The 16,449-nt window shown below is 34.9% G+C and overlaps 1 protein-coding gene across 1 annotated transcript in view; it reads right to left on the bottom strand.

Annotated features, from left to right (window-relative positions):
• LOC148943530 (salivary peroxidase/catechol oxidase-like) overlaps positions 1–16,449 on the bottom strand; it is a 171,675-nt gene that overhangs the window by 88,405 nt on the left and 66,821 nt on the right. The window contains exon 5 of the mRNA XM_089101013.1: positions 2,190–2,360. Coding sequence (XP_088957139.1) covers positions 2,190–2,360 — 171 coding nt within the window. The remainder of the gene's footprint in view (positions 1–2,189; positions 2,361–16,449) is intronic.

Below are 16,449 nucleotides of genomic sequence, written 5' to 3' on the forward strand. Positions count from 1 at the left end.
AGCAGTGGTTCTCAACCAATTTCGGGCCATGCCCGACCTAGACATTTCTAAAATGTCAGATGGAACTTACTAAAAGTCAGATGGACTAACTAAATTGCATGGAACTTACTTTAAAACAAACCATGGTAGGTCAATTATCACTAAGCAAACAATGACAAGAAAACACCAGCTTATGGTTTGGCTCCGTGTATTACCAAGAAATTCATTATGGTTGAAAACCAAAACCCGAAGGGGAATGGTTGAAAGCCCAAACCTGAATGCATTAATTTAAAATGCGGAACCCATTACAAGGAAGTTGCATTCTCAGGCGCAAAGACTTAGATTTTCTTAAATTGTAACATGTTTCACAAAGAGTAGAATTCCCTTAGATATCAAACAGTTCGTGGTAACGAACTGTAAAGTAAGGAGCGACCCGGCTCAATGGTAACCGATACTCTAGAAAACAGGATTTTGATACCAACAGATACATAAAATGAATCAAATTTTAATGCTGATTTCAAATATATAAGTTTCATCAAGTTTAGTCCTACCCATTTGAAGTTATGCGCCTAAGAAATTTTGGCTGATTTACGAAAAAAGGAGGAAAGACCCCCTAAAAGTTATATAACTTTAATGAAAATCCTACCATCATATTCAGCCTATCAGAGAACCCTACTGTAGAGGTTTCAAGCTCCTATCTACAAAAATGTGGAATTTTGCATTTTTTGCCAGAAGAAAGATCACAGATGCGTGTTTTTTTTTTTTTTTTTTTTTTTTTTTTTTCAGGGGTGATCTTATCGACCCAGTGGTCCTAAAATATCACGGTAGGGCTCATTGGAACGGAAATTAAAAGTTCTAGTGCCCTTTTTAAGTGACAAAAAAATGGAAGGCAACTAGGCCCCCTCCCACGCTCAATTTTTCCCAAAGTCACCTGATCAAAATTTTAAGATAGCCATTTTGTTCAGCAGGGTCGAAAATATGATAACTATGTCTTTTAGGATGACTTAATCCCCCGAATTCCTCGGGGGGAGGGCTGAAAGTTAGGAACTTTACCCAATGTTAACATATAGTATTGGTTATTGGGAAGTATACAGACGTCTTCAGGGGGATTTTTTTCTGGTAGTGGGGGGGGGGGCTCGGGGGTTATGTGGGAGGATCTTTCCATGAAGGAAGTCTTCATGGGGGAAGGGACATTGCTATGGAGGGGACGCCGGATTTCCCAGTATTATTTTAAAAAAAGATCAGAAATTAAGTAAAAAAAAACAAGTTTTTCAACTGAAAGTAAGGAGCAACATCAAAACTTAAAACGAACACAAAATATTACCTACATGATTGGGTTCATCCCCTAGTCAATACCTCGCTCTTTAAGCCAAAGATTTTTTATTACTTTCATAAGAGCTATTTATTCTAATTAACGGCCTTTGTGATTAAGCGGTCATTTTTAAAGAATTGGAAGAAAATTCGAACTTTAGCTTTAAGAGTAAGGCATTGACTAGGGGGCGAACACCCTAATATACGTATTAAAAATATATGAATATAAAAGTTCGTTACAGAAGTTAATTCGTAAGTTACGTATATTTATTACTAATTAAAACGTTCGTCAATAAAATTAAACAAGTTTCGAGAAAGCCATTTAACCAAAAAAAGTAAAATTAATACACAAATTTCGTTTTAATTATTCATGAACGGTGAGCCAAAATCAAAACCTGCATTAATTCAAAATGTTCAAAAATTAAAGAAAAAAAACAAGTTTTTTTAACTGAAAGTAAGGAACGACGATAAAATTTAAAATAAACAGAAATTATTCCGTATATGAAAGGGGCTGCCCCCTCCTCAACGCCTCGCTCTTTACGCTAAAGTTTGACTTTCTCTCGACTCTATTTTTTTAAACAATAAAAAATTTTAGCGTAAAGAGCGAGGCGTTGAAGAGGGGACAGCCCCTTCCATATACGGAATAATTTCTGTTTGTTTTAAATTTTAACGTCGTTCCATACTTTCAGTAAAAAAACAACTGGTTTTTTTTCTTTAATAAATATTAGGACCAGAGAGGTGAAAGAATGAACATTAGCGGATTTACAAGAACTTTCATCCCTTTTTCTTCCGCCCATTTTGTATAGATTGTATTATGTATGTCTTTCTACTTTCATCAAGGAAAAAGAAAATTATTAAAACTATGTAGGTACTGAAATACAAATAATAAATACTCATACCTTTTGATTCACCCGTAAGTGTAAAATCATGGTCAATAATTTGACCCCACGCAATTTCAAAAGTAGTTACTAAATGGTCATGGAGACCGATGTCTGTATGGATAGTACTTGAAACAACGCGAGGAGAAGGCAATGGGCTTCCATCTTTTGTAACTCTTGGCTTGCTTATTCCTATAAATAGTAACCCCATTAGTCTAGACAGTATTGTCACGATTCATTCAAAAGTTTTAACTATTCCAATAGACATAATACCTTGGATTTTTAATATTTTTGGTAAATTTTAAGTCCGCATCTTGTAATTTTAAGTTTGCCAGCCTTAATCGTTGAGTACCAAAGACTTTAGTTAGTTTGACTGGAGCCCCACATCTTATTTGTACGCAGTAAATTGATGAAAGTATAAATTAATTCTATGAAAATTTGACATTTCTTTCCATAAATTGATGAGCCAGGCATTAGAACAAAACTAAAAACTGGGCAGTAGATAGTTTTTCCATATGTAGTGCATTTACATTTTTTAGTGCTTTTTACAAAATTGCCACTTGATACTACATATAAAACAAAGTACTTACACTAGTTTTTCTAAGAAGACAAATTCTAAATAAAGCAGTTAATAACAACTATTTCCTATTTTAAAAACCCATAAGAGATACCAAGGCAAAAACCAGTGAGAAAGTATAGATAAGGAATAGAAAACTCATTTTAATGCTCTTTGCGCCATTTACGCAACTATATATTTTAAATTATATGTAAATGTGCAGTGCCAAGAAAGAGTTAACAAATCGAAACATTTAACTAAACATAAAGAAAATATATCAGTGGTTTAGTGGGGGTTTTAGTTAGTGCTGGTTATAAGCCGTACACAAAATGACCAACGAAAGTCGCAGCTTGGCCAAGATATATTTTATCAAACAGTTCGTGGTAACGAACTGTAAGTAAGGAGCGACCCGGCTCAATGATAACCGAAACTCTAAAAAACGGGATTTTAATACCAATAGATACATCAAAAGAATCAAATTTTAATGCTGATTTCAAATATATTACGCTAAAGTTTGACTTTCTCACAACTCTATTTTTTTTAAACAATAAAAAACTTTAGCGTAGAGATATTTGTCAATTTGCCAATAAAAGGAATATATCCACCAACTGTAGTCGTAAGGCTTTATATAGAAGTAAAAGAAACATTTTGCCTTAAGGTAGCTAAGCTCCTTTAATCTCAAGTAAAAATTTCCATTTACTGTTATAGTGTATATCATTATATTTATATGCTGATATAATTTCCAAAATCCTAAGATAGAGGAAGAAAATGAAAATAGATCTTAGATTGTTAAAGATTTACACGCTGGTAAGAAGACAACAGTCTTTCAGTTTCAATTAGATTGTTAGATTGTTAAAGATTTACACGCTGGTAAGAAGACAACAGTCTTTCAGTTTCAAATATATATATATATATATATATATATATATATATATATATATATATATATATATATATATATATATATATATATATATATATATATATATATATACATATATATATATATATATATATATATATATATATATATATATATATATATATATATATATATATATATATATATATATATATATATATATATATATATATATATATATATATATATATATATATATATATATATATATATATATATATATATATATATATATATATATATATATATATATATATATATATATATATATATATATATATATATATATATATATATATATATATATATATATATATATATATATATATATATATATATATATATATATATATAAATAAAAAAATCTCCCCAAAATAAGTTTTTCAAAAAAAAGTAAAGCAACTCCATTAAACCAAAAATGAACAAAAATAGAATCAAATAATCTACCAAGCATACAACACATACAAATACCACAAATCAGTATCAATAAATAAATGAAACCCAAAGCAAACAGAAATTAAAATAAATAACAGACCCAAACTCAAAACGAGCAGAAATTAATATGAGTAGGGTTCTAAACCCCATGCTTTCTAAAAGCCAGAACATAATTTGTACTTAATTGAAAAAAATTCAAATGAATTTACTGAAAAAATGTGTACTGTCAGTTTAATATACATATGCTGATATTTATTTTTTAAAATCTTAATTAAGTTTTGATTTCTTAAACCTATAAAAATGAAAACACTTAAAAGTATTTTTTTCAGTAAAGTACAAATTATATTCTTGCTTTTAGAAAGCATAGGGGTTTAGAACCCTACCCATATTAATATCTGCTCGTTTTGAGTTTAACTCTGTTATTTATTTTAATTTCTGTTTGTTTTGGGTTTCATTTATTTATTGAAACTGATTTGTGGTACAATAGCCCTCTCAATTTCCAATCGAATGATGAAGTTTTTACGACAACCCTTTCTACATAGACCTTATTAACTTAAAACCTTAGCCCTGAGGGCTGTGGGGGTGGGGTCGTCATATTCAAAGACATAATTTTCACACCCTTCAACTACGTTCAACAAAATGGCTATAAATGGCTATATCAAAATGTTGATCGGAAGTGTTTGAGAAAATGATGGGCGTTCACCCTCCGATCGCTTTTGGATATTAATAAAGGAACTAGCCCTCTCAATTCCCTATTGAATGAGCCCTTTTTGAAGTTTCTACGACTACAATTTCTATGAAAACCTTATATGCCCCCGGGGCATAACTTACAACCTTTTCCCAGGGGGCTGTGTTGGGTTTGTCATCCTCAAAGACATAATGTCCGGGCCTTTTAACTACGTTGAAAAAAAAATAGCTACGTCAGAATTTTGATTGAATGTGATCGGGGAAATGTTGGGCGTGAGAGGGAGGTTATTTGCCCTCCAATCACTTTCGACTATTAAAAAGGGCACTGGCCCTTTCAATTTCCAATCGAATGAGTTCTTTTTGAAGTTTCTACGACAACACGTATATGCCCCCAGGGCATAACTTACAACCCTTTCCCTGAGGGCTGTGGGCGTGAGAGGAGGATTAGTTGCCATTCAATTACTTTCGACCATTAAAAAGAGCACTAGCCCTTTCAATTTCCGATCGAATGAGCCCTTTTTGAAGTTTTTACAACAACAATTTCTAGAAGAAACCTTATATGCCCCAGGGCATAACTTACAATCCTTACCCTGAGGGCTGTGGGGAAGGGGGGGGGGTCATTCTCAAAGACCTAATTTCTAGAAGTTCCAACTACGTTGACAAAACGGCTATCTCAAAATTTGATTGGATGTGTTTAGGGAAACGGAGGGTGTGAGAGGAGGGTTACTTGCCCTCCAAACACTTTTCACTATGAAAAAGGGCACTAGCCCTCTCAATTTCCAATCGAATGAGCCCTTTTTGAAGTTTCTACGACAACCTTTCTATAAAAAAACCTTATATGCCCCCAGGGCATAGCTTGTAACCCTTACCCTGAGGGCTGTAGGGGGGGGGTGTTTTCCTCAAAGACTTAATTTCTATAACTTTCAACTACGTTGAACAAAATGGCTGTCTCAACATTTTGATTGGATGTGTTTGGGGAAATGGTTGGCGTGAGAGGGGGGTTACTTGCGCTTCGATCACTTTCAAGTTTTAAAAATGGCACTACCCCTTTCAATTTCCAATCGAATGAGCCCCTTTTGAAGTTTCTACGACAACCTTGCCATAAGAACTTTATAAGCTCCCAGGGCATAACTTACAACCCTTGCCCTGAGGGGTGTGGGGGATTTTTCATCTTCAAAGACATAAGTTCTAGAACTTTAAACTACGTTGAACAAAATAGTTATCTCAAAAGTTTGATCGGATGTGTTTGGGGAAATGGTGGGCTTGAGAGGGGGGCTAGATGCCCTCCAATCACTTTCGACTATAAAAAAGGGCACTAGCCCCTTCAATTTCCAATCGAATGAGCCCGTTTTGAAGTTTCTACGACAACCTTTCCATAAAAACCTTATATGCCCCCAGGGCATAACTTACAACCATTGCCCTGAGGGGTGTGGGGGATTTTTCATCTTCAAAGACATAAGTTCTAGAACTTTAAACTACGTTGAACAAAATAGTTATCTCAAAATTTTGATCGGATGTGTTTGGGGATATCGTGGGCTTGAGAGGGGGGCTGTAGCGATGTAATTTATTTGTGCCTATAAAAATGTGGCTGTAAAAGAAAAGACTGGGCTTGATTGCGGTAATAAATATTGACCACGTCAAATCTAATATGGTACTTTAAAACTGCGAACTTACACCGTATAAGTTCTCCGATAGCGCCGCTTATAGCGCCAAAGATTGTGCCATCGAGCCCTGCGCCACAACAATGGGGAGTGAAGTAAATTTATAACCGCACCACCCTCAATTATTGAGAGAAAATAACATGTGTAGCCATATAAATGTTACCTCTTTTCTTCGAGCGATCTGGAGATCAGATTCCCTGGGAACGTGCCTTTGGAGACATGCGAACTAATTAGCTATCATTAGGCTAGATACGGACACAAAAAATGAAATAAACAGAGGTAAAAAACAATAGATTTATTGAGACTTACATATTTAGGTGAACAGCAATGAGTCACTTCAAATGACAATAACGGTGACTGAGATACAACAATCAAAGAATTGCGAGATCGTACGCCGAAATGATTCTATCTAAGTGGTCCTGATTCTGAATTACGAATCTCTTCATAAAGCACTTTTACCCCACTATCAAACGTAGTTCTTTTGTCCTGCGCTGTAAGGACTGGCTCGCAATTGGCTCGAGTGGCCCAAGGATGCGAACCCTTCGTCCAATAAATTGTTTTAAATATTTCTGATGATTCAAACGTTCACACGTTTCTTATCATTTAAACTTCCTTAGAAATATTGTGCGTAGCACCTTTTTTATTGCCCGCTTTCTTAGCAAAATCCAAAGCTTGGATAGCACCGATCTTTGTCTGAGGCTAACTCCGTATTTTTTTCTTTGCTGATTAAGGACTTTTCATTTTTAAAACTAGATTTAACTTAATTATAGGAAGTCGGAATTATCTTTAGAAAGAAGGAACTTTATTTTGGTATTTTAAATACATCGCGTTTTACTCACGGTACATATTACCCTTCCCATCAATTAATGACGTCCCGTCATTAGTACTTGCTTGCCTTTGAGCTTTTAAAATGTTCGCAATTTATTAACTATTTTTTCTACATAAGTATTTTACATTTATGTTATGGCTTAATCAGGAGTGCTAAAAAATTTTTCTATTACTTTTCTTATTTTATTCTACGTCCCTATCTAAAATTCATCTACCGGACTAAGATTATTCATGGTTCTAGGCTAGCTACTATACTAAAGGTTTTTTTCTTCTACATCTAACACTGATTACTTTTACATTTCCAACAAGGTTGGGGCTATTCTACCTTCACATTTTTTTTGAATTCACTTTTTACAAGGTTTTTTTTTTATTTTGCTATTTATATGGCATACTACTTTCTATCTATGCTACATTAAATGTATAGCTCGACAACGCTACACATAACTCTATCTGGACATCTAACATTACATACAAGAACAATTTAAAACACACAATATTGGGTTTAACATGTTCACTGGTAACATTAAAACACTTTCACTGGGGATGTTTGCTACGCAACTTTAATGATAGGATAATGGGATTTTTGAGCTATCAAAGTTATTAAGAAGTAACATATGTAAATTCACATATTTTTCATCACCATTCGAGTCTTTAGTGTACTCAATCCTTCTGTTGTAAATTATTGTCCTTCACTCTTTTCGTCTTGGCAAAATTTTTTAAAGCACTTACGTTATGGTTTCTTCATGGGACAGTTCAAGCACGATTGTGTTCACATGATGAGCTTTCTCTAATTGTCAACTGGGAAATGATACTTCCAACTGCAGGTGTGGGATATGTTATCAGGGTTCATTCTCACCTGCTTTTTGATAGTTCATAGGGTGCCTTATCATTAAGGGGTCGAACACTGGGAGTGCGTTTATTTTCTTCTCAGCATATCATTTTTGGGATATTTTGAAGCACATAGAGAATGTATTCTCGCACAAAATTGTTCATTTGTGTCTCTTATAAAATTGTTAGCTCATGGCTTGCGTCTATTAACCTTTACAGTGATTCCTAGGTTAATTACGGGGCACTTGCAGTTTGGGTTTGGAACAGGTCGACATCAAAATATAGTAACTTCTTCAACATATTGTCTCTAACTAGTGAGAGGGGTATATTGTCACTGATGGGTTGGTCACTGAGCTTAATTTTGGTTTCTAGATCCCTTTTTAAGAAACTATCTCGTCACATTTATGGGATAACAGAGATATGAATTTTCCACACAGAAGAGATAAGATGGATTTCGAGTGATGGTTAAAAGGGATTTGACGCGTAAGTCTGTGACACATAAATAGTTTTTGGAGTCATCAAATATGATGACTATATGATCATATGGTATATGGATCCATAATGATGATCAAAGGCGATATGTATGTACTTATATCTTGTACTGATCGATAGAGTTCTCAGAATTTATGTGATTATATAGTTTGATAAAGCTCTGGATACTGAGATTCATATACAATTCTACCTCATACGTAATATGGTTCATGGTAAAAAAAACAACGATCAAAGGTAACTGTTGTTTTCGTAGACGAAGCTGGGATGAAAATTGACTGGAGTGTATGGTGAGTACTCTTTGTTGGTTGAGGTATGATGAAAATAGATGCTACTAGGTTGTATCTGCGCTGTACAACTCATTGTAATGCTCTATATCCAATATGTCAATCCACTTCCTGTAATAAAAATAACGAGGCAGAATCACACGTTCTTTAAGGTAAATACTCATAGTACAAATAAGTCACGTATCGATTGGGTACATGAATTTTACGCTATTAGACAGAGTTAAATGAATACACTAATATTAGTACACAAAACAAGATTTTTATCTTGTTGGTTGAAATATATATGTAACGTTTCCATTGGGAAATTCAATACATAGAAGTTTCTTCTAAGTTGTTATAGCCTAACGACGATATAAAAGATTAATTCTTTAACTTTAAGTGTGGTCTCTTATTATGCTTTCTAATATACACTACTACATACACTTTATTTTAACTTTTTTCAACACTTAGTTAATTTTATATTATATTTAAAATAATCATTTAAACAGAGTTTATGCTACATGATTAATTTTTTAGGTCTAATTTTACAACATTTTTCATGCCTGCATTGTTCACGCACGTCCGTGCTGTTTAAGAAACGCATGTTGCAGCGTCATAACCACACCGTTTTACGTAAACGACACTACAATGAGGGAACAAGACATAGCGAGGAAGAGTGGAGACCTCTATCCCCACTCGTTTTCTAATGTCTTCCCTTTTTCATGGCTTAGACGTTCTCAGGGGGTTCCGGGTTTAACCTCTGCATTTCAGCTGTTTCCTCGTGCTCTTCTCTGGGTTTCGGCCTTTTTAGTCTCAGGATTTTTCCGTAATTAGAAGTCAGTAGGGTTCTTATGGTCAAGGAAATCGAGAATACGAAACATACGGCCAGTAGTATGTTCCACCAGAAATTGGTTGAGAACAATCCGTATCTATTATCCACATACGTTAATCTCTGGTCTTCATTTGTAAATATTGCACGCCCGCAACAAACCAAACGCTGCTTGAGGGCGAGCTCCCCCCGGACTTCCCACAAAACGTGGTCCAACACCACTTGTCGTTTTCAGTCGACCACGAGCTTACTACCTTTGGTTATTTTCTGTTCCCATTTTTCTCTCTGATTACCAATGTTTTGACATCACTCGTATTATTTTTTTTCCTTAATATTTACTTGGTTAACTTTACTTGCACACTGTTAAATTTATTATGGTGGATCACAAGTTGAATTTCCTAAGGGAATTGAAATTTGTCTTTACATTAATTAGGGATATTTCCATCAGTCAGTTTTTTTGACCGTTCTGCCTGACTGTGTCGTTATTTTCTCCTCTGTTTCTTGCGGTTTTTCTTTTTCGGTTTTTCTAGCGAAATAAGGTTGAACTTTTTGTATTGTTTTTTCAAAAATTTGTTCCCCTTTTAATTTCGTTTGTTTCGCGTGTGCGGCTGCTGAAGTCGGTCTTGATTTCCCTATTTCTTTAACTACTATATGGTCTGATTCGCCGTCAGACTCTTCGGAACTAGTTTCCGACGAATCTGGATTAGAACTTTTAGGGGTATCACCTGCCCTTCCTTCGTAAATTTCTACTCCCCTGGAAGCAGAAGGTTTATTCCCTAAGTCCTCGTCTTGAGTTTTCAACTCGGGAGATTTGAAAGATTCTTGAGAGCTATGGGAGGAATCAAGAGTTTTCGCGGGGTTCCTCCACTGTTTGAATGCCATGTCGTCAGGGGGATGGGGCATTTTCTGCACTAAGGTTTCCCTCCATGAAGTCCACTGTATAGGTATGACCTTGGACACAGTTATATGATGATATTGTCCTTGCTGGTCATTCTTGGTAGTTTTATTCTCGGACAATGTACTTTGACTCGTTTTTATGGGAAAATTTATTAAATCCATAGCTTCTCCCAGATTTGTTTTAGTTGAATCTTTGGGAGGAGTTTTCTTTACGGTAATACCGGGGGTTTCTACAGCTCTGTTTAATTCCTCCTGTAAAGACAGGGTTTTTTCTACCAGTGTTGCAGGGGAAACCATATCGTCTGGAAATCTTTTGGGGGGACATGGGGTCGAAATTCTATCGGGGAAACATCCGGTTTTTGGAGATATTGTATAATCTAGTTCTCCTCAGCTCGCCGATGAATAACTTTTTGGATCTTTTGGCGTTTTTATTTCAGGGAAAAATCCTGGTATTAAGGATTTTTTCTTGGGAACAACTAGATTTTTCATTGCTAAAAATTCTTCAAAGTTTTCCTCATCACTGTCATCTTCAAAATAATCTTGTTTAAAATTTAAGGGTTTTGGCTCTGCCAATCTGGATTTAGGGGGCTCATTTTCTGCATTTGAGGAATCATTAGAGGAGGGATGTGATACCCATCTCTCTGGAAATTTGGCTCTTTTTATTCGGCTAACATGCGCCTTGTAAGTTCTTCCACTATCGGGGTTTTCTATTTTAAAAGTATATTCGTTATCGTGCTTTTTGACTATTCTGTACGGTCCAGAATATTTGTTGGAAAGTTTTTTTCCTTCCGTTTTTGCCTCGTTCTTTAGGTAGACGCAGTCTCATACTTTGAAATCTATGCTCCCCTTGACTTTGGGTTGGTTTCTTAGCTCTGGGTTTCTTTTACATTTTTCCAACACTTGCCTAACTATTTTATAAGTTTTCCTCATCCTATTTATGAATTCTTGTTTGTAATCCTCTGAGTTATTATAATACTAACGATATTCAATAATCTCATTATACGGGATTCTAAAATCACGACCAAAAGGTAAATAAAATGGATTATCTTTAGTTGTTTTCTGAATAAGCAGTGTTGATTACGTTAGTTAAATAAGGTAAGAATTGATCCCAGTCGTTCCTATTGTCTTTTGTATAAATACTTAATACGTTCGAAAATACTTTATGCCTGTTTTCTATTTTACCATAAGCTTGGGGGTGGTGAGGGGTTTTCACCAATTTCTATATATTAAAAATTCATTAAGTCTTTTGTTATTTTTGAAACAAAATTGCTTTCTTTGTGGCTTGAAGTCTTTTTTGGAATTCCAAAGTTTAAAAACAATTTCGCTAACGCTTTACTGGTGGCGTAAGCGCTTTGATTTTTTTATGCTTTTATAAAACTAAATCCTGCAAAATGGTCTATAACTGAAAGAATACACGTATTGCCTCTGCTAGAAACAGGCAAGGCTCCACTTGTTCCGTATAAGTCAAATGAGATAATATCGAAGGGGTACTTCGCTACCGGGACCCTTCCCATTGGAGGATTAGGATAAGCTGGGGGGATTTTTCTTAAGTTACACTCTTTACATGTACTTACAAATTCTTTAGGTTTTGTCATTGCCGACGGCACTTAAAAATATTGTTTCAATTTATGCAACGTTTCTATTGCTCCTAAGTGTCCACCTATATCTGAATGAAAACATTCAAATGCAGGTGCTATTAAGTTTTGTGGTAATACAGGTATTATTGAAGTTTGATTTCTTTTTGTCTCAGCAGTCACGATTCTACACAGTATTTCTTCATCAAGATCATAGTAAAAATTATCTATCTCTTTTGTAAGAGTTTTGAATTTATCCGGTAACGCATCGTCATTCACAAAATAATTAATAAGCGCCGAACGCATATCGTCCTTTTCTTGCTTTCTTTTTATATTTTCTAACGACAAGGGACAATAGTTAACCTTATTTTCCTTTACTCTGACTTTGACTTTGTTTTTCTTACATTTATGTTTGCTCTTAGCATTGATAGCGTTAACTTCATTTTCCTCAGCTTCCGACGGAATATTTTCTGGGTATCTACTCAAAAAGTCGCAAGCTGCGTTTCATTTTCCTTTTAAATGTTCAAATTCGTAATCTAGGTCTTGGATTTTCATAATTCATCTGGCTAAAATTCCCGTGGGGTTTTTAAATGTGCGCAGGTACTGCAAGCTTTTATGGTCTGATCGTAGTATAAATTTTCTACCAATTAAATATTGTCTAAATTTATCCAAGTGATGGATTATAGATAATAATTTTAAGTTTGTGGCAGAATAACTACTTTCGCCCTTTGATAAGGTTCTACTCGAATAGTATGTATCTTTTTCTATTTTTTTTTATTAGAAGATCCTGGTAAAGGATCAGGGTGTCCAATGGGAATTACTTACGAAAGAATAGCCCCAATGCCTTTTGAACTAGCATCGGTTGTGACCACAAATTCTCCGTTTTCGAAATCAGGAAGTGATAATATTGGTTCATTAGTGAGCGCCTTTTTGAGACGGTCTAGGGAAGTTTGAGCCTCCTGGGACCAGGTAACCTTATGGGAGTTCCCTTTAGTTAATTCCGTGAGGGGTTTCACAATTTGGGCGTAATTGCGCACAAATTTTCTAAAGTAGCCAGTAAGACCTAAAATTCCTCTTAATTCTTTCATAGTTCTAGGGGGTTTGAGGTTTTCAACACATTTTATTTTATCAGGGTCTGGGAATATTTCTCCTTGTGTCAATGCTACTCCTAAAAATTTAATTTTAGGTTGAAATAAATTTACTTTCTCAGGCCGACATTTTAAATTGCCCTGTCTGAACTTCTCGAAGACCTTAGCTAATGTTGCAAAGTGTTGTTTAGTGTTTTCTCCCACGCATATGACATCATCAACAAAATGAATTATATTCTTTAATCCTCTTAACAGGTGTAATAGGGGTCTACATAGTGCGCTTGAACTTGTTTTAAGTCCAAAAGGTACCCTTAAGTATTCATATGAACTACATTAAGATGATGAAAATGCAGTTTTATGAACGTTTTTTTCGGCTATTTTCACTTTGTGGTGGCCTTGAGTAAGTTCCACGGAAGTAAAAACTTTGTTTTTGCTTGAAATAGATTCAATAATGTCATCTATTCTTGGTAAAGGAAATTTTTCGCTAACTACTTTTTTGTTAAGGGCTCTATAATCTACTACAAGTCTAAGATCTCCATTCTTTTTTGGTACTAAGATCACTGGTGCACTATACGGACTTATACTTGGGCGTATAATTTCCACATCTTTAAAATTCCATAATAATTTGCATAATTTTTTCTTAAGTTCCATGTCCGTAATATGATCCATATTAAATTCGTTTAAAAATTGCGATTTAGTTAGAGGGTACCTGTTATTTGAGGTTTTAATGCCGTTAACTAGGTTTCTTTTAGAATTTTCCCCTGTATTTAAATCATTCTCTGATAAAACTTGAATTTGAATTAAACAAGCCCCTTTTTTAATCTTGATTGTATTATTTTCATTGTTATTGGTCATACAAATAAAACCTTCTTCTTTTTTGTAGTATATAATCTATTCCTTGCTTAACATATTTTTGGGTCTTTTAGATTGGGTCACTAAAAATATCTTGGAATTGATCACTACTGGCTCTTGAATTTTTTGCATCGTTTTGGGAGGGACTTTTGTTTTCCTTATCGCGAATCCGTAATATTTCTCTTTATTTTCATTGTTTATTAGATTCGTAATGGTGTTATTTTGCGCAATTGCGGTGTCTTGCGACATCACGTTGGGTTTCACTATGTTTTTCCATAATTCTGCTATTTTCTTGATTTCGTTTGACCTGTACTGTCGCATATCTCCTATTTTTATTTTCACAGATTCAATACTTTTATTATTTAAATTTACTTCATCTCTGCAATGTCTTTCAGAATAATTGGACAAGCTTCTGATTATTCCTGTTCCTCCTTGCGAGACATGAGGTTCAAAAGATTACGACATTATACCGTCAGAAATTTTGTTTACTGTTACGTTATCTTCGTAACCTCTGTTACGATTTCTTAAGGTAGAAATTTCTTCCCCCACCTTAGCCGGGTAGACAAGCCTCTTGTTTGCTACGTCTAATAGTACCCTATTGGACCTTAAAAAATTTGCGCCTATAATTGCTTCGTACGGAAAGTTATCGCATATTATAAAATTTGTCTGGAAGATCCTATTGTCTCTTTTTAGGTTTAGGCAAATTGAACCCCTTGCATCCAGTTTATGCCCAATCACACTAGATAAATTGGGATTATTAGAGTTCCTCTGTCGCCTAATATGCAGAGGCAACATATTAAATACGCATGAGTTTATGATATTGACCGTAGCTCCGCTGTCAAATAAGGCTTTAAAGTAAATGTTTTCTACACAAAAAGTTAAATATAGGCAACCTATTATTATTATCACTACAAGACGGCACTACCATTGTTTTCGACCTATTAAATATTCTGGGCACCCTCTGGGTCAAATTTATATTTTTGAGGGGCCTGAAACGTTTCCCTGAGGATTTATTTCATGTGTCGGTGCTTGTAATAGATATTCAGACAAATGATATTCCGTAGGAATATCTACTTGATTTACATCTGTCTGCCTTCGCCATATATTATTATGGTAACTTGGGGGTCTTGTGTCAGTGCCGCTTACTGGTCCTGACTGCCAATGCTGATGGATTGCATAAATTTCATTTCTCATTGGCAAATTTTCATGAATTCTATATAGCGTTCTCAAAGTATTTTGGCTTTTTCTATTATTTGGGTTTTCAAATCGGTAATTAATTTGTCTATTGGGGGGAGGGGTATGAAAATTTGTTTTGTACGCGTTGTAAGGTACTGATTGGCGCAATCTTTCCTGGCTATAGCCTAGCGCACCACTGGCGCTAAAGTTTGTTCTTCCGAACAAATGGTTGACATAATTTTGCGTACTACCGTCAACAATTCTTGGTTTGCGATTGGGGACATAACGGCACTCTCTCGCGATATGTCCAACACGATTACAAATATAGCACCTTATTATTGTAGGGTTATTTTCGTAATTGGATTGTTTGACAGGCTGAAAACGTACTGTTTTCTGCCTAGCGGGTTCTTGCGTTTTATTTCTTTGCGGCACTGGGGAGTTGTCCCTTGATAAGAAATTGGGTGACGCCTGATCACCCTTGAAGTTTAGGCTCACGTTTGAATCGCCTAGGCTATTTATTTTTCCTTTACTGTGATTTCTGACCATCGTATCAACTTCGATCAATCGTTCTACCTCCTGGACTGCAAGATCCCACTCCTGAATATTTTTTGATATTACCATTCTATATAATTTTGGGGGAAGTCCTTGCAAAAAGGTATTTAGTAGGACTTTTTCAAACAATTCTCCTGAACCTCTTCCATATTTAGCCTCTACTGAAATGCGTATATTATCAAGATATTCTCTTATATTTTGTGAATAATCAAAGCTCACCATTCCGTGTTTTAATTTATTTATAGAACTGGTTTCGATAAATCTATCTTTAAATGCTTTTAGCAATTTGTCCACCGTATTTATTGGCAAGTTGGCGTCATTGCCTATGGTATGTTCAATTTGTCTTAGAAAGGTTAAGGCCTGGCCTTTTAATAGTAATAGGAGCATGTCGACTAACGCTTTTAGCTTTGTTTTTGTTAGTTGCAGAAACCGGGCCAATTGGATGTTAAATTCGTCAATATCTGATTGACCATTGTACTCCGGGATAGATTTTGCTATTTTTATATTTTTTGCGACTAACTTCTGCACTATTAATAAATCGTTAAGGTCGTCCGCCATTTTTTTTTGAATCAACTCAAAATAAATTTATTTTTTCACTTAACCTATTTTGGGGGAGGCTATTATCTCCTATGAGATATCTA

Source organism: Artemia sp. Qi Xiang Cuo, chromosome 15 (genome assembly GCF_049724085.1).
Source record: "Artemia sp. Qi Xiang Cuo chromosome 15, ASM4972408v1, whole genome shotgun sequence".
Classification (NCBI taxonomy): Eukaryota; Metazoa; Arthropoda; class Branchiopoda; order Anostraca; family Artemiidae; genus Artemia; species Artemia sp. Qi Xiang Cuo.